This window comes from Dermacentor variabilis, chromosome 2 (assembly GCF_050947875.1).
Source record: "Dermacentor variabilis isolate Ectoservices chromosome 2, ASM5094787v1, whole genome shotgun sequence".
In the NCBI taxonomy this organism is placed as follows: domain Eukaryota; kingdom Metazoa; phylum Arthropoda; class Arachnida; order Ixodida; family Ixodidae; genus Dermacentor; species Dermacentor variabilis.
The window spans coordinates 171,462,923-171,481,950 of record NC_134569.1 but is presented as its reverse complement, the minus strand read 5'-3'; the positions used below and the strand labels follow the sequence as shown (position 1 = coordinate 171,481,950).

Genomic DNA, 19,028 nt, shown 5'->3' with positions numbered 1-19,028 from the left:
AAATTAAAAAATATTCTCGCTGTAACAAGAACGTTTTCATAAACTTGTGCAACTTAGTCAAATCAAGGGAAGCGTTATATGATTTCCGAAAACAGAGCCAGTGGGCATTACCTTTCTCAAGAACAAATTATGGTTTCCGGCGATTGCAGTACCAGGTGCCGAGAATATTAAATGTGATACAGGCTTCCCATACCGAACTAAATGCTATTACGAGAAAGGCACTGAAATTTAATTAAATTAATAATGGTCAAATTTTATAAATAACATTTGCCTTATATATTTATTTTTCATTTTTTTTTATTCATTTTAGTTTTTAGCATGTTCCAAACCTCGCTTTTCCATCGTTCCGCATTTTTATATTGTTCCGCTGAACATTGCCGCTACATTGAGTTGAATTTTTGGTATTTTAAAGCGTTTTTGTTCAGGTGTTCCTTGTCATTTGTACATGATCTTTTTTTTTTCCTCCACTTTTTTCTGTATACAGATGTATGCCTACATGTACAGATGCAAATATGTATAGATGCTGGGTTGGTGTAGATGCGCATGTGAATATATGTATACAGATGTTATAAATGTTCTGCTGTGATTATCAATATCTGTATCATATGAAATTATTTTTGCACATATGAAACTGATTTTCTTTGTGAATATTCTGCAACTGTTTGTCAAAGACAGGGGACAGGAACCTCGTCAAGCTGCGATTGTGCAGCTTTTTGTTCCTGCCCTTGCATTTTCTTTTTCTGTGCAAAGGAAAATGCAAAATAAAGTTTGAAAGTGAAAGTTTCAAAGTTATGGGAAATGACAAGGGCGAATACGGAGACAGGGAGATAGACCAAAGACAATAAATCACTTGGACACATATTAAAATAGAGGTTGCGCCACTATTTCTTCAACCGTTTGTTGTAAACGACAGTAACATGGACGCATGTCAGTTTTTCACCTACCTACAGCAAGGAGCTATGCGTGCATTTAGGAGCTTTCTTTTTTTATTCAATGCCTTCGGATACAAAAAGAGTTCCTTAAAGACACATGTGCTTCACAATTTTCTTCAGCACGATAACTTATGAAACTCCTCCAGTATTTCTGCCTTCATATTCGTAATACGTGCGCCTATTTATATCTTATTTGTTACAAGATATTAAAGTGCCCATGACAGATAGCGTTGTGTCGCTTTTGTAGGTGCATTCTGGAAAACAGCCTAAATTACCTGCCCGACGAAATCGCAACATTCAATCTGACCACACTGGAATGTTGCGTGGCCAATGTCGCCAGGGTGCTTGCGTGTTCTCTCTCTCCCGGCGAGGAGGAGACCATCCAGGCACCCTCAAAGCAGCATGCTCAATGGACGCTCTTCATAAACACGAACGTCGGTTAGACAGTCACATTTTCTGTACGTGCCGCTTGAAAGTGTTCACTTGCCGCAGTTACGAGACTTCTGTCGTCAATGGTTGAGGAAGACTGCAGCTCCATCGGGACTTCTGTCGTCAATGGTTGAGGAAGACTCCAGCTCCATCTGATTTTGAAATTCTGGGATGATCTACGGACTTCTCACAATGCCGCACAATGAGTCAAAAGCCACTTGCAAAGTTTGTAGGTCAACTGCCCCCATGCTAGGCTGCTTTCTTAAGAAAGAAACTCTCGTCCACAGATGGCATTTCTTGCTGTAAATGTGGTTCCGCCCAAATTAGGATGAGCAATACTTTACATGGTCCACTCAAGTATTTAAAAACTCGTTAGAATTGACTACGCGTCGTTGCGTTGTTCATTGTAGTCAGTGCCTCATTTTATCAGTACATCTGCATTGTGTTGCTTTCGTGTGTGTGTGTTTATAGAATATGCGGTATTTTGGATATTTTGTCTTGTCGATTTATCCCATATATATATATATATATATATATATATATATATATATATATATATATATATATATATATACATCGCCACTAGGTGCCACGAGCTAGCGCTGAGAAAGAACTGACTGGAACGTGCGCTCGGCAAGAGGTGGGTGCTGAAGAAGAAGAAGTAGAGGCTGAGGACGCCGGCTTGAGTTCTTGTACGCCATCTTGTACAACTGTCTGTCTCGTCAACGCCGGGTACATCTTCAATTGTCTTTTCGTGACAAAACTGGTGGTGGTGCGGGGTACGGTGGTGGTGGTGGTGATAAACTTTATTGAAAGGGGGAAGGGTAAAGAGGGACGTGGCTGAGGGTTAGGGCTCAAGTAAGGCCCTGGGCCTGCTTGGCCTTTTCCGGCCAGTCCACCAGTTCAAGTTGTCGGTCGACGTCCCCGGAACTGAGCCAGGCTGTCCAGTCAGTCTCGCTGCTGACGGGGGGATGAGAGAACGGGAGCGAGGTGCATTCCCACATTATGTGTGTGAGTGTTCCTGTTTCTGAACAGAGCCTACATTTGTCGCTTTCCCTGCCCCCTGTGATTTTGTTAATGTATTTTGGGTGTGGGTATGTATTTGTCTGAAGTCGCCGAAACGCGACCGCTTGTGTTTTGTCGAGTTGCTTGGCCGGTGGTGGGAGCGCGCGACGCCTCAAGCGATACCGATGGGCTATTTCATAATAAGTCTCGCAGGGTTCCTCGTGTCTCTCCTCCTCATTCACGCCGTCCGCATCCGCGGACGAGGCTCGGCGCGCGAGATCTCGAGCCAAACTGTGAGCCGACGCGTTGCCGGGCACAGTCGCGTGAGCGGGGGTCCACACGAGGGCTGTCAAGCCGCTTAGGGGGCGTCGTGTGAGGACATGGTACGCCTGTTTGCAAATTCTACCACGGACGAAATTGCCGATGGCCTGCTTGCTGTCGCTGATGACGGTATTCGCTTCCGCATGCATGGCCATGGCAATCGCGGTTTCCTCCGCTTCCACCACTCGGCCAGCCGTGATTGTTGTATGTTCTATCAGTCCTCCGTTGTGATCAGCTACCACCGCAGTCATAAAGTCGCCGCGAGGGTGTCTGGCTGCGTCTGTGTAGACCACTCCATCTTGCGAGCCGTAGCGTCGCCAAATGGCTTCACTACGGGCCTGCCGACGGCCCTGATGGAACTCGGGGTCCATGTTGCGGGGTAGAGGAGGGGCATAAGCATGCCCCCTGACCTTTCGCGGAATCGTAATGTACTCTGTAACCTCGGGGATAGCCTCGAGACTGAGCTTCCGGAGGACGGTGCGGCCAGCCGGGGTTAGCGAGAGACGACGGACTTGGGCTGTGTAGTGAGCGTCTAAGAGCTCCTCGATCATGTTATGCATGTCTAAGGCCTCTAGCCTTGCGGTGGCCGCGTGGTCCGGAAGGCCCAAGGCTGCCTTTGTGCTTCGTTGGATCATGGTGTTTAATTTGGCCAAGTCCGTGGGTGCGAGTTTGACATATGGTGTCGAGTACATGGTTCTGCTGGTTATGTATGCCTGCACAAGTCGAAGCAGATCGCCCTCGCCCATGCCGTGGTGCCGATTAGGCACCCGGCGAATGAGCTGTAGTGTGTAGTTGGTCGCCCTCTGGAGTTTCTTTAACATGAGCCCGCAGCGCAGCGTGTTCTGAAAGTCTAGCCCCAATATTTTGATACTGGGGCGCTCCGGGATGGTAAGTACGGTTCATCCGATGCCACAAACCCCTCCTGGTAGCAGGAGTACCAGCCCCATACTGGTGGACAACCCTCTTCACCGGGCCAGCAGGAGAATCTGAGGATCGCCTCCGGAGCTTCATCATCTCTCCGCAGCAACATCGACGCCCCCACGGACCAGTATGGAAGGAATATCGACTTCTCTATCGACCATTATGCAAGGTACGGCCACAACGGCAACTCAGTATCTGCTGCAGAATCTCCGAGTGCCGAAAGGGTTTCACGGGGATATCTTCGAGGATGTTGAAGACTGGTTAGCCCAGTTTGAGCGCATGGCCGAGATAAACGAATGGAGCGACACGGCGAAGTTGAGAAACGTCTACTTCAGCTTGGAGGACGGTGCTCGCACTCGGTACGAGAACCGAGAAGGGCTCCTCAAATCGTGGCTCGAGTTCCGCCGTGCCTTGCTGCAGACATACACCAATGCTGATCGCCGCGAACGAGCCGAACGGGCGCTCCAATCTCGCATTCATCTGCCGAATGAGAGCATGACATCGTACGTAGAGGATATGACGCGCCTCTTCCATCGGGTGGACCCTACCATGTCAGAGGAAAAGAAGCTGCGCCATCTAATGCGGGGAGTTAAAAAACAGCTATTTGCTGGCCTGGTTCAAAGCCCGCCGAAGACCGTGGGGGATTTCTTAACCGAAGCCACCACGATGGAAAAGATGCTGCACAATCGCTCAGCTTTCTATGAAAGGCAAATGAACGCTACTTCACCTTCGGACCAGCGCTCAGCTACGTATGACAGGCACGCGAATGCTGCTCCACTGACGGACGCGGTAGCCTTTGGAAACCTGGAAGTTCTCCGAGACCTTATCCGCTCTGTGGTTCATGATGAGCTTCAGCGGTTCAGCTGCCCACCTCAGCCCACGCTGGGTTGCATTTCTGCCCTCGTGAGAAGTGAAGTGCAGCAAGCGATCCAAGGTCCCGTTCCAAGCAGCAATGCGCCGCCTGTAACAGCGCAGTTGCCGCGGCCGTCGTATGCGGAAGTTTTGGGGCGAGTCCCTGTCCGCGCTCCGACCCACTTCATCTCCGCCATGTCTTACGCCGCGTCATACGTCCCGCCGCTCCCATTAGTGCAACCGATCCAACGCAGGGAGGATCAGCGCCGGCTTGAAAGGAAATCTAACGTCTGGCGTACCCCTGACAGAAGGCCTCTGTGCTATCACTGTGGAGAAGCCGGTCACGTATACCGCGAGTGTCCATACCGCCGCCTCGGACTGCAAGTTTTTGCCGCGGATTTAGCAAGGCCCAGATATGGCGAAAGGCCTAGGGCGATTGAAGAGTACCTGAACCAACAGCGTATACCACTGTTCCCGCGGCGGCAGTCGCGCTCGCCGTCTCCCAGGCGATCTTCCCCAGCTCCTAGAAGCCCTCCAATGGCAGCACAAGGACGATCGCCAAGCCCTCGCCGGGAAAACTAATAACAGCGACCTTCGGGGGAGAGGCCGCTGATAATTGCCCTTTCGAAGACCTCCCATCGACGCGAGCACGGTCTATTCAGCACGATTCAGCGACGACAGCAGCCGAACTTAGCGACAGACTCTCGCTAGACATACCTGTTGTGCTCGACGGCCGCCACGTTAGTGCGTTGTTGGACACGGGTGCCGACTACTCAATCTTATGCGGAAAACTAGCAACGGAACTTAGAAAAGTCATCACGCCTTGGTCTGGAACGCAAATACGTACTGCTGGTGGGCATATCGTAACACGGTTGGGCATGTGCACGGTCAGAGTACAAATTCGTGGGTGTACGTTTCCAGCCAGCTGCCTTGTACTCTGCGATTGTTCTTGGGGCGTCATCTTGGGCGTCGACTTTCTGCGAGAGTGTGGTGCCATTATAGACCTCCGGGAGCGCACTGTGACTTTTTCGACAGAGAGAGCAGCGAACAGCCGCGACAACTGCCGACGTAACGTGCTTCGGCTTTACGCCGACAGCGTAACTTTACCACCACGCGCAAGTGTCCTGGTAGCGGTCGTATGCGACGATCTGCGTGACGGCGAAGCTGTTGCAGAGGGCAATTCCTCCCTTATGCTGACTCATGGTGTGTGTGTGCAGCCCGCAGTCTCACTATACGTCGAGGTGGACATTCTGCGCTCCTCGTGACGAACTTCAGCCAGGAACATCGGCACCTGCTTCGTCGTACTACTATCGCTTTTGCTGAGCCCATAGCGGACGTTGCTGAATGCTTTGCGTCTATATGGCAAAGGACAACCCAACAGCTCAGACACTCAGCAATATCGACATCCATTCAAGCCTTGCGGAGGCATGCTCCTGTGCCGTCAGCAGTGGAACGAAATCTGCAACCGAGCTGACAGGGAATTGCATCGCAGTTGTACATGGAATCTATTTCGGCACCTCCTAGACGAAACAAAGACCAAGTCATACCAGCGCGATCGCCTGGCCCGCCTCATGCACACCATCACACAACAACAAGGAAAAGACGCTGTTATCAGGAGCCTGGAAGCCAAGTATCTGCCAGACACGCCAACGGAAACCCACCCGCCGTACAGGGGGCTGCCCAACGCGTGGCTCGACCGAGACATTATCATATCAGAGGTACGGGTAGCGCTTCCCGAACTCAACACCCGCTCAGCAGCCGGCCCCGATCTCGTTACCAACAAGATGCTACGCAACCTGGACGATGCTTCGATAGAGGCCCTAACCCATTACTTCAGTGAATGCTGGCATTCGGGCAAGCTCCCCCAACAGTGGAAAACGGCAAGAACGATCCTGATTCCAAAACCGGGCAAACCACTGGACATCGGCAACCTGCGTCCCATCTCGCTCACGTCCTGCGTGGGCAAGGTTCTGGAGCACGTGGTCGCCAACCGGTGGCAGGAATACCTAGAGAAGGAAGGCCTCTATCCTGACACGATGATCGGCTTCCGGCGCAGACTCAGCAGACAAGATGCCATGTTACAACTCAAACAAGAAATCCTCGACAACAAGACACAAGACAGCAAAGTAATTCTGCGTCTCGATTTACAAAGTGCATTCGACAAAGTCAAACACTCAGCCATATTAGCTCAGTATGGCTAAGTATCAAGACTCAACATGGGGGTAACGAGCTACAATTATATTCAAGACTTCTTGACCAACCACACGGTGGAACTGCACGCCGGAAACCTCAAGCTGCCCGAACACAAGCGCGACAGTACGGGTACTCCACAGGGTTCGGTCATCTCGCCGTTGCTCTTTAACCTCGTTATGATCGGGGTTACGAGGGCAGTAGCGGGGACCGGCGTCCGGCATACGATCTACGCCGCGACGACATTACCCTGTGAGCGGCCGGCGGCACCGACGCCAGCATCGAGCAACAGCTGCAAGCGGCGGTTACCGCCATCGAGCAGCACCTTGACGGCACAAGCCTAATGTGCTCGCCCGCCAAATCCGAGCTGTTCGTCCTCACACCGCTTCGACCGGGACGGAAGCGCGCTCCCCTTCGAGAGTGTGACCACATCAAGATTGTGACTACATCGGGGCAACGTATCCCCGATAGTTTCCAAGATCAGGGTCCTGGGCTTGCTGTTTAACAAGAGCGGCCGCAACGACGAGACCATCAACAAGCTTACCACCAAGGCAATGGACGCCATCCGGCTCATACACCGAGTCTCTACACGACGGGCGGGCATGCGTGAAGACAGTCTCGTGCGCATTGTCCAGTCGTTCGTGATTAGTCACATCGCCTACGTTGCGACCTACCTCAACTGGCACGTCACTCACAAGACCAAGATCAACACGCTGATCAGACGGGCTTACAAGACGGCGCTGGGCGTGATAGGGACCACGAGTACGGCTCGGCTCCTGCAGCTCGGCGTCCATAACACCCTAGAAGAAATAGCCGAGGCGCAGCTCACCGCGCAAATCGAGCGCCTCTCTACCACCAAGACGGGCCGCAGTATACTGACGTCCCTGGGTTACAACCCCCAAGCTCCCAGCCAGCAACCGTGCGAGATCACAGATGAGGCGCGGGCCCACATTTACGTGGACCCCATCCCGAAGAACATGCACCCAGAGTACAACCAAGAACGGCGGCAGGCCCGGGCCAAGGCCCTCACCGAACAACACGCCCAAGACCCGCACGCCCGGTACGTGGACGATGCGGAAAAAAAGCGGGAAGGCTTCGCGGCAGTGGTCGTTGCGGCGGCTACCGGCACCAAGACAACGGCAGCGAGCGTGCGGTGCACGAACGCCACAGACGCTGAGGAGGTTGCCATCGCTCTGACGATCACCGAGGCCGAGTGTCGCACCGTGCTCAGCGACTCGAGGAATGCCGTGCGCAACTTTGCCAAGGGGCGTATACGCTCGCCGGCGGCCGCCATCATCGGCAAGCTCCAACTTCAAGACCGCGGCAGCACCGCCCGTATCAAGTGGTTCCCGGCGCACGCCGGCGAGTGTGCATCCTCACCGAACCACAACGAGACGGCCCATTCGGCGGCGCGAGCGCTTACCTTCCGCGCCCCCGAGAGTGACCGTTCCGTATGGTGGTTCGAAACCAAGGACAGACTGACCAGTTATGCCGAAGTAACCAAGTGTTACCGCTTAGCTCGACGGACAATGTCGCCTCCCCACCCGGCATTCAGTCGGGAGGAGGCCGTAATCCTAAGGCAAATACAGACCGCGTCACTCCTCGCCCCCGCAATGCTGCACGTGCTTCACCCAGAGCTCTATCCGAGTGGGCTGTGCGGTGTTTGTGCAGCGAGTCCGGCGGACCAATGGCACATCATGTGGGACTGTGCCAGGTTCCCGACGGCAGCTACCTCCAGGACTTACCCGCCCGAGCTTCAAGGTGCACTGCAGTCTGCAGACAAGGACATACAACTATGGGCCGTCCAGCAGGCCCGGGGTGCACTCGAGAAGCACAGGCCCATGACCCACTACAAAAGGGCCCAACTGGACTAGTGCAGAGTAGGGCAAACAACGCGTTAAACCGTCGTTTGCCAGCACTTTATTAATCTTATCCCTATCCTATCCTAAAGCAAAAAGAGCTGCGCGAGTTGCTACTTCGGTTCAAGGAGTGCTTCGCATCTTCTTCTAAGGTACGCCAGACGCCCATCGCGAGACACCGAATAATCACGTATGACGATTCTCGTCCCATACGACAACTGCCTTATCGCGTATCGGCGAGAGAGCGCGACGTGACTAATGCACAAGTGAAAGAAATGCTTGACGCTGACGTCGCACAACCATCCCAAGGCCCTTGGTGGTCGCCGGTGGTCCTCGTTAATAAGAAAGACGGAACGCTTCGGTTCTGTGTTGACTATAAAAAGTTGAATAACGTCACAAAAAAATAGGTTTATCCGCTTCCGCGGATCGATGATTCGTTAGATCGACTGCGGCGAACCAGGTATTTTTCATCCATATATTTGAAGAGTGCATATTGGCAAATCGAAGTTGACGAACGAGATCGCGAAAAAAAACTAACCTTGTTACCCCGGATGGACTGTATGAATTTAAAGTACTTCCATTCGGCCTGTGTTCTGTACCGGCCCCATTCCAGAGAATGATGGACACTGTTCTGACGGGTCTGAAGTGTCACAGTTTTTTAGTATACTTAGATGACGTCGTCGTGTTTGCGGCGACCTTCGAAGAACATCTGAAGCGTTTAGAGGCGGTGCTTGATGCGCTCCGCTATAAAGCCAGAAAAGTGTCAGTTCGGTTACGAAGAGTTGAAGTTTCTCGGTCATGTCGTGAACGCCGACGGCGTCCAGTCTGACCCAGAGAAAACATCTGCTGTTGCTGCTTTTCCGGCTACTCGTGACCAGAAAGCAGTACGCCGCTTTCTCGGTATGTGTGCGTACTATCGTCGCTTCATCGCTAATTTCTCCCGGATCGCCGAACCACTCATACGCCTCACGCGAGAAGACACACCCTTCGTTTGGACGGATGAGCCGGACGCAGCTTTCACCGAGTTACGGCAGCGCCTGCAGGAATCACCGCCCTCGCTCACTTTGACGAGGACGCTCACACCGAGGTGCATACCGACACAAGCAACATCGGTCTTGGCGCTGTACTCGTTCAACACCAGGAAGGCGTCGAGCGAGTGATCGCTTATGCCAGTCGCACCCTTTCACGCACCGAAATCAACTACTCAATAACCTCCGAGAAAGAGTGTCTAGCAGTTGTGTGGGCCATCATGAAATTTCGACCTTATCTCTACGGTCACCCTTTCAAGGTGGTGACAGACCACCATTCCTTGTGTTGGTTAGCCAACTTACGAGACCCGTCCGGGTGACTTGCTCGATGGAGTCTCCGTCTGCAGGAGTTCGATGTTACCATCGTCTACAAATCGGGCCGCAAACACGAAGATGCGGACACGTTGTCGCGCGCTCCCGTCGGAACTTGCGATAAGGACATGGACGAAGACGGCGCATTTTTTGGGGCGCTCACCGCATCTGACCTGATCATGCGGCAGCGCGAGAACGCCGAAATACGCCCTCTCATCGATCACCTAGAAGGCAAGAATGTTACAACAATCCCACGACGCATTTCTCGCAGTCTCTCGACCTTCTGCCTACGAAAGGGTGTCCTCTACAAGAAAAACTCGAGTGCCAGCTACAAAGAGTATCTGTTGGCCGTACCTGCCTCCCTCCGTGATGACATTCTCCTAGCCTGCCATGATGAGCCCACGTCTGGACACTTGGGATTTTCACGTACTCTTGCAAGAGTACGCCAAACGTACTATTGGCCCAGACTTTCTACCACGGTGAAGCGTTACGTGCAAAGCTGCCGTGAGCGTCAACGCAGGAAATCAGCATCTTTGAAGCCCGGGGGGTTACTCCAACCCATCGCACCACCTAGCGCGCCGTTTGATCAAATCGGCATGGATCTTCTGGGACCCTTTCCTTTGTCAGCCAGCGAAAACAAGCGTATTATAGTCGCCACAGACTATCCAACACGCTACGCCGAGACGAAAGCTGTACAACGTGCCACGGCCTACGAAGTTGCCCAGTTCTTTATTGATCACATAGTCCTCAGACATGGTGCCCCATCACATGTCATCACCGACAGAGGCACTGCCTTTACAGCCCAACTGATAGAGGGCATATTCGAGCTGAGTTGCAGGCAGCATCGCAAGGCCACTGCCTATCATCCGCAGACGAACGGACTGACGGAACGGCTGAACAAAACCATTGCTGACATCCTGTCTATGTACGTAGACGTCCAGCATAAGACATGGGATCAAGTCCTGTCGTACATTACATTCGCGTACAACACCGCCATTCAGGAAACAACAAGATTCACAACGTTTCGTCTTGTCTACGGGCGCGCGGTCCAGAACACGCTAGACGCAATGCTTCCGCATGACACCGACGCATCACTTACTTCCGACGCCGAGCAACTTACTCAACACGCAGAGGAAGCTCGTCAACTCACGCGCATATACATCACGAAGCAGCAGAGTACAGGCGCACGACGCTACAACATTCGACATCGGCAAGTCGAGTACCAGCCAGGTGACCAAGTCTGGGTGTGGACTCCAATCCGTCGCCATAGGTTGTCTGAGAAGCTGCTTGGCAGATACTTTGCACCCTACAAAGTGATACGCCGCGTTAGTAATGTGGACTATGAGGTGTTTCCCGACGGTGCCGCGTCGCCTCGGCGTCGACAGCACCACTCAGAGATAGCGCATGTTATTCGCCTCAAACCGTATTTCGCGCGTTAAGGCGGCGCCAACCCGATGTCATACGACTTCCACACTTCCACTTTTTTTTAGTAAGCATCGGGTCGATGCTTTTGTTTTGGCGAGGGAATAATGCCACTAGGTGTCACGAGCCAGCGCTGAGAAATAAGTGACTGGAACGCGCGCTCGGCAAGAGGTGGGCGCTGAAGAAGACGTAGAGGCTGAGAACGCCGGCTTGAGTTTTTATACGCCATCTTGTACGACTGTCTGTCTCGTCGATGCCGGGTGCATCTTCAATTGTCTTTTCGTGGCAATATACTTTATATTATTGCTAAATGATATGTATCATTACCAATAACATGCTCTTACTGGGCGTAATTTTTCTCGAATGCTGTGTTTGCCTCTATGTTCTTTCTCCTGTGCGATGTTGTGTTGCCCCTAGAGAGATAATAAAATACGCATCACACAGCTATTCAAACTGCCAGTTTTATTTTCTTCATAAAATCAGAAATTAAGTTGAAATACTAACAAGAAATACATTAGCGAGAATTTACTGCTGTCAAGGTTTCCATTCGCTAATGATGTCGAGAACAAGTTCGTCGTGCAAACTTGAACTATATCAAAACGTAAAGGCGCAAATTCAGGCGCCTTCACGTTTGTGCTGAGTTCGCGTTCCGATTTATGTTACTCAACAAAGTTGTCTGTCCGAGAAAGCGGGGTTAACTAGATAGATGGATAAATGCGTTTGCTATGCTTCAATTCTATATTAATCCCCAGTGTAGTATTATAAATCAATTCAATATTGAAGAAAATGTAACTAAAAGATGGCAGACAAACATAATTTACGGTAAATATTGTTGCCATCACAGAACATTGTGACTGCAGTACTTCATCTGTAAATAATAAGTGTCCTCAACCCACGGCACGAAACCTGCGCTTTCATTTCATTGCAGGAAAAAAAAGTATAAAACAGCTCAGGAACTCTTTCCAGAAATGAAGTAATATTTGCTCCATATGAAACCCCTAAACCCTTGTAAGTAACGAAGTAATATTCACTCCTGTCCGAACACTTAAAAACCCCCTCAAAAAATGAAGTCATATTCACACCAAGTAGGATACTTAAAAAACCGCTTCCGGAAATTAAGTAATGTTCACTACCCTTAGAACATCTAAAAAGTCCTGCAAGAAATAAGTATTATTTGCTACTATCTGAACAAAATAACTCTTCTGAGTTTGGAGTCAACTAAAACTCCATATGAATGAAATATATTATACTCTCATTAGGGAATGCGCTAGGCAACAAGGCGTTTACTCCCATCTGGAATTATTTCTGTTTAATGTGGAGTAAATAAAACATTCGCCATTCGCCAAAAACTTTCTAATTATTAACTATTTAGAGCACATGTTGCAATTGTGAAATTAGGGCCACGCAGTATAGTGCTTTGCAGAAATTGTGAAGCCTGATTCGCATCGCCGTCATCTTCGTCACCGTCACGTCACCGGCATTCGCCAAGAGAGACCGCTTCCTCTCCTGCCTCCCGAAAAACATATGGGACCCGGCGACATGGCCAACGTCGCAGGCGCCCCACTTTTGTAGAGAAACGTGCAAGAAAACATTTCCCCCCGAAGGAAACCGGTGACGTCACGGTGACAGGATGCGGCAGATGAGGGCTGTGCGAATCAGGCCTAAGGCTAGCGCCACGTTCGAGATATCGGTGCCAAAAATGTGCTCTGAAATACATAGGCGTTGTAACTTTCGAAAAAAATGCGTGCATGTTGCAGTTCGGGATTATCTTAAGTGGAAAGACAATGCACCAACGCGTTGTTTAGCAGATTTAAAGAGCAGATATTTCAGAAGTATTGCTAGACTTATTATCTTTTCCAAGCAGCTGTGACTTCACTACGGCTTGGCTTAATTATGTAACGGTGCCAAGCGCAATAAACTGACGAATTAGAATGGCTATGAATTATCCAAGTGAACATTCCTTTTTGGTAGAATAGCGGTGCCCGCCTCATCGAGTAATTGGCCTGAACAGCCCGAATCACGCTAGACTTCCCGCACGATTTTGGAAAAAACAAGTAAAAAAAGAGAAGAAACATCCGGTATAGTTTGTAGTAGGCGCATTCAGTAGTATAACAAGTGTTTATCATTCCTAACGAAATTTTTTTTATAATTTGCTACAGATAGCATACTTCCACTGTGTGAGGCACATTGCCCGATTAGGCGGGCCTTATTTGCATATAAGACTTCTGTGCAGCAAAATTTGAATTATTAGCATTTCACCTAATAAATTTCGGGCGCCTGCTGCAATTGATAAATGAAATCGGTGATTTCTCAAAGCCTGTCCAGGTGGAAGAAATATTAAAATTAGCACTAGTTCTGAAAAAAAAACATGATTAAACCTGCGGGGAAACTGTTTTGGTCACTGTTTTCACAAAACGCCTTTTTAAATGACGCAGCATAAGTTTAACTGGAACACCAATGAATCTTATCGCACATCTTAGGAACGGATGCGTCGAAGCTATCAGGTGCCAGTCTCAGAATTCCTATGAACCTCGGGAACGATAGTCGGAAACGAAGAAAGATACTTCGTGCTGCTTACCAGTGGTGAATATAAGCTCGGGAATGATACTCGGGAACAAAGAAAGATACTTCGTGCTGCTCACCAGTGGTGCATATAAGCTCGGGAATGATACTCGGGAACAAAGAAAGATACTTCGTGCTGCTCACCAGTGGTGCATATAAGCTCGGGAATGATACTCGGGAACAAAGAAAGATACTTCGTGCTGCTCACCAGTGGTGCATATAAGCTCGGGAATGATACTCGGGAACAAAGAAAGATACTTCGTGCTGCTCACCAGTGGTGCATATAAGCTCGGGAATGATACTCGGGAACAAAGAAAGATACTTCGTGCTGCTCACCAGTGGTGCATATAAGCTCGGGAATGATACTCGGGAACAAAGAAAGATACTTCGTGCTGCTCACCAGTGGTGCATATAAGCTCGGGAATGATACTCGGTAACAAAGAAAGATACTTCGTGCTGCTCACCAGTGGTGCATGTACTGCCTGAGCATGCCCTTCTTGAGCTTCTCGAGCCTCTTCACGGAGGCGGGGTCCTCGGAGCTGTACGTCCTGTTGCACAGCGGCACGCACGTGGCGTTCTCCAAGAAGCGGATCTGCGCGTTCAGATTGAGGCGACTAAGGCGAGCACGCCGCGCGACAACGCGAATCGCTGTGCAGTGTGTACGCGCTAGGTTAGGTGTTCGAACAGGAGAATTTCATAATCGAATGCGAATATTCGAGAAGAGCGACCTCCGCAAACTGAAACATACTGTTCGTCTGGTTGAAAAAGAAACGAGGTTTATGTCCTATCGCAACTGGACATTCAGTCATTTGAGGAGCATGTGAAGGACCAACTGCTTTCAGTCCTCCGATGGAATACGAAAATGAGAGTATAATGAAGCGAGGGACAGCACGTCTCCATACGCATGTGCAGTGCGTTCTGTGGGAATTGTGATACCGCAGCGCCGTACACGCGGTGTTAAAGGGCCGCCGCCTCGGTGGCACCAGCCAAATGATAAATTGTTTCGTTTAAATCGAGAGAACAGTTTCGCACACATACCTGCGGCGCGCCTGCCTTACCCGGAACATTATAACGCACTGCATAAATAGATGCTGATAACTTGTTTACTCTTTTTTCTCACACTACACCGCTTTCTCTATAAAACCGATATTTTGTCATTTGTGTAGCTCGTCCTGCTTGAACCAATTTGGCCGGCAGTGTAATACATTTGTATTTATGCAGGCAGTACTTCTAAATAACAGGAAATTATTGAGCATAGGTTACCCCAAAATCTCGGTGCGTCTGCACTACAATCGCCGCTATCGATGCAGACGAACCATCAGAAACAGTAATAACAACGTCTCTCTCTCTCTCTCTCTCTCTCTTTCGTGACTCCAATAATTTTTGTTATACATGTCATAATTTAAACAAAAACACGACAATTCCGAGTAGTGACATCGAGTTCGAATCCAGCATCAGACTACTCGTATTCGAAATTTGCAATATTCGCGCAAACCTGAGAGCGCGTTCACGCTGACCTCTCTCGGTGCGCGTCGCTGCGCGATTCCCCAGCCTGCCCTTATAAACCGAGTCTGCACAGCCTATAGCGTGTCTATATAAGTCTAGATGGACAAATACGTTTTCATGCAGACTATTTCTCTTCTACATCATAGCACGGTTCAAATGACCACATGGTAGCAAACCGTGGCAATGTCCACTGACGAATAGTTCGTTGTAGCCTAAGAACGCGAACTCTCCCCTTGAGTGAGGCGTCGTTGACGCCTCTAAAACCACACGCCAGTCTACTTCGCTACAGTACTGTAGAACCTATACATTGTGCACTGTATACACTTCTGGATGTGTGAAATTTGTACAGTGCAGACAAAAATGGTTGACGTTCCTTTACTCGTCACTTGTCGGTTCCATACAGTTCTAAATAAGTTGAATGCATTAAGGTCTAAGGACACAAAATATTTAGGCTGCACAAACAAGTTGGCACGAAATCACCCCACTATATTCATTTTTATACACACTGGCGGTCAAGAAATGTACTATCACAAATTGAATGGATGGCTGCAGATAATCTTTTATAGATTTATTGGAAAAACGCCGACAGTCTTTTTTAGGGCGACCCAGACTGATTTTTCTGAAGGCCCACAGATCTAAAACCACTCCAGATAATCTCCTGGTGATTTCACTCTAATCCTCACCGTTTCCTTTTTATCTTTATTATCAACGCCTGAGCGTGAAAGTACTTCTATATAAGAAAGTATTCAAGGTGCAACAGCTTCGTGCTATAGATGAGCCGGAAAGGAAGGACAGCCATCGCACGACAATTTAGTGTCCCGGTGCATTCTTCGCTTTTAGGACCCTTTTCTGTATATTTCCCAGCACGTATAACTATGCGTACTCGGAATTTTGTTTTAGTTGAAACGTCGAGGAACTTAATTCACACGTAGGATACGTGGATTCGTAATTATGTATATATATGTGTGGTTCACGCTTGTTACGTAATGTGCATATATTGATCAAAGGAATGGGTAGACGGAAAAACGTAACCGGCACTAAGCTGTGCAACCCGCAACCTTACCTTGTAAGGTGACAAGCGAATGCGTTCACCAAAGACAACCTGTCCAAGGTTCTCGACCGGTGACACTGGCTCCTTGGTCTTGCAGAAGTCGAAGCTGCAGAAAGAAACGCAAGAGGGCAGACAGGTCGCTTTCACTGCAGAGGCAGTCTTCTCATTCTATTGCTTTCGGGACTATGGTTGTCAGAGCACCTTAATTGGCTGAGCCAGCGGAGATGGACATAACAAAAGAAGTGGCACGCCACCAACGCCTTTTTCTTCCAGCGTTGTTTTCAGATCTCATAGTTGTCGAGTGCACTGACGGGATGCTCTTAACTCCAGCTAAACATCTCGCTAGAAATTGCGTCACCTAAAAGTGGAGGTATCACACAAGATCGAGTACACGGGCCCTAACTAGATATAGCGTACGGAGCTGGACAGCAGTTGTTTCTAGGTCTAAACATCCTGAACATCATAAAGTGGCGGCTCTCCGACCTGTTCGGATTTTCATGAAGCAGCGCTTCATCAAAATGTATCTAATGCATCAAAAGGTGTATTGGAACCAGCCGGCGTGATTCAGAAGCTATGGCGCTTTCGTGCTAAGAATAAAATCGAGGGTGTGACTCCCTGTCACGGCGGCCACATTCTGATTGAGATCCGCACGTTAAAGAATCCCGGGGCGTCAAAGTTGATTCGGAGACAAAAGCATGCGAACAAAAAAAAAATTGACCCACGATTACGATACTCCCGAATCCGAAAGTTGAGAGCAGCTGTTTAGGTGTTTTGAATTCGCGATATATTGTCGCAAATAATTTGAATTTTAACGGCAGGGTCCACTCAGCGGTGGCTCTGAGCCTCTGTTCAGCAACTCATTTGGAAGCAGCAGCAGACGAAGCTCTTCCATCGGGTGCATCGCTCATTGTTCAGAAAGAAAGCGTGAACATGGGAAAGCGTGGCTTGCACGGAGCGCATTCTCTAGCTGCGGCGGCAGTGTAGGCGATTAGCGCATGCGTAGTGGGTCCGAAGCCCACGCCAGCGCTTTGTATCGGTGGACGCATTCGCCGCATGACTTAGTAATGACGTCATTGGCGTGGAGCACGTGCCGCCTGGCACTGCGTTCTCCTCACCCTTTCGCCATACTTTCCTCCCTCGCTTTTCTCCTCATGCTTCCGCTGTACCTTCCGTCTCCGCTTTCCTTCTCGCGCTTTCCTCGTTATCGCCGTCTTTCATCCTCTGCTGCGCTCCGCGCTCATTTCCTCCTCCTCCGCGTTCCTCCTCGCGCTCCCTTCGCTATCGCCGTCAGGAACGGGCGTCTAAGAGCTGCGCTCTAAAAAGCACAATTAGCCAGTTTACAGGCAAAGCAAGCAATGGCGTAGCCAGGGGGTGGGGCACAGCGGGCTCAAGCCCCCCGAAATTGATGTTTCAGTATGCGGCCTTTCCAGTCCCCCTCCCTGGTCTAGTGGGTGCCCCCACACATTTTCCGAAAAAAGTTCTGGCTACGCCACTGAAACCAACTAACCAAGAAAAAAAACTACGCAGCAAGTATCAGCAGGCACTTATCTCTGGTGGAACACTTACTGGTGGTACTCGTACGGCAGCACCGACTCGTCCGATGTCAGCCGGTTGACGTACAAGCTGACGTTCGACTGTGTCAGGAGAAAAATTAAAACAACCTGAGTATTCCTCGTCGTACATCCACGGGAATGATTCGGCATCTTTTGGCATTAGAACAGACAACCGGGCTGGTTGATAAGCATTCATTATGAGTACGGCGGCGCTAGACACGACAAGGAAAACAGGACGGGCGCAAGCTCACAACTGGGCCCACACAGCACAGCCTGAACCTTACAATGCGCGTATGCGAATGGAAGGTCAGAACAAGCACAAAAGCAGAAGGGAAGAGCACGATCGACAGCCACCCAAAAGCTGATGCTTATCAAATGTCACTCCGTAAACACACATCATGTGGAGACTCTAGTCTACCCTCCGTAGTGAACTCGCGTGAGTTGTCACATGGTACGTCACTACAATACGAATCTTCCTGTGATTATGCTTGCTTTCGATTTATTTTTCGTCTTTCTTTCTTTGTTCTTTGTTTTATAAGCGTGACTGAAAAAAGTGGTAGTACCGCCCGAAAGGCGAAGCATCCATTGCCATAGCAAATTATTTGACACCTCTGCTAAGTAAGGATAATCGTTTTATCAGCTGTATAAACTTGTAAACATTGGCTTATTAATTAAATTAACAAACATTGTGTCACGCACGCACAGGCAAACATGACCACATCTCACTCGATGACCGCGGACACTCGCTATCGAAACGCTGGCGTGAGGAAGCGTGGCAGCAGCAGCGAGCGCAGTGACCTTCATACTGCCTTTCGCTTCAGTACAAACTAAACGGCGAAAACACAGCGCACACGAATCTGCCAGCCCTCGGCCCACCTAGACTCTGTCACCATCACTGATCGCTTTCACATCCCCCCCCTGCCCCGCTGCCTTGCGCGCGAGATCGAGCCACCATTCTCCGCTCACTCTCGCACACTTGCCGTCGCACAAACTGCATATGGCGCGCATCGACGATGTTATCTCGCTTGGACTAAACAGAACATCACGGCGACGGCGGAAAAGCACCTGGAGTATCCGCATATTTG

General features: G+C 49.8%; 1 protein-coding gene across 2 annotated transcripts in view; it reads right to left on the bottom strand.

Moving 5' to 3' along the window:
• Positions 1-19,028, bottom strand: part of LOC142572941 (transmembrane 9 superfamily member 2-like) — a 115,059-nt gene that overhangs the window by 47,651 nt on the left and 48,380 nt on the right. For both annotated transcript variants that reach the window (XM_075682402.1, XM_075682401.1), the window contains exons 3-5: positions 17,957-18,024; positions 16,403-16,496; positions 14,298-14,425 (exon numbers count right to left, since the gene is read on the bottom strand). In XM_075682402.1, coding sequence (XP_075538517.1) covers positions 14,298-14,425; positions 16,403-16,496; positions 17,957-18,024 — 290 coding nt within the window. The remainder of the gene's footprint in view (positions 1-14,297; positions 14,426-16,402; positions 16,497-17,956; positions 18,025-19,028) is intronic.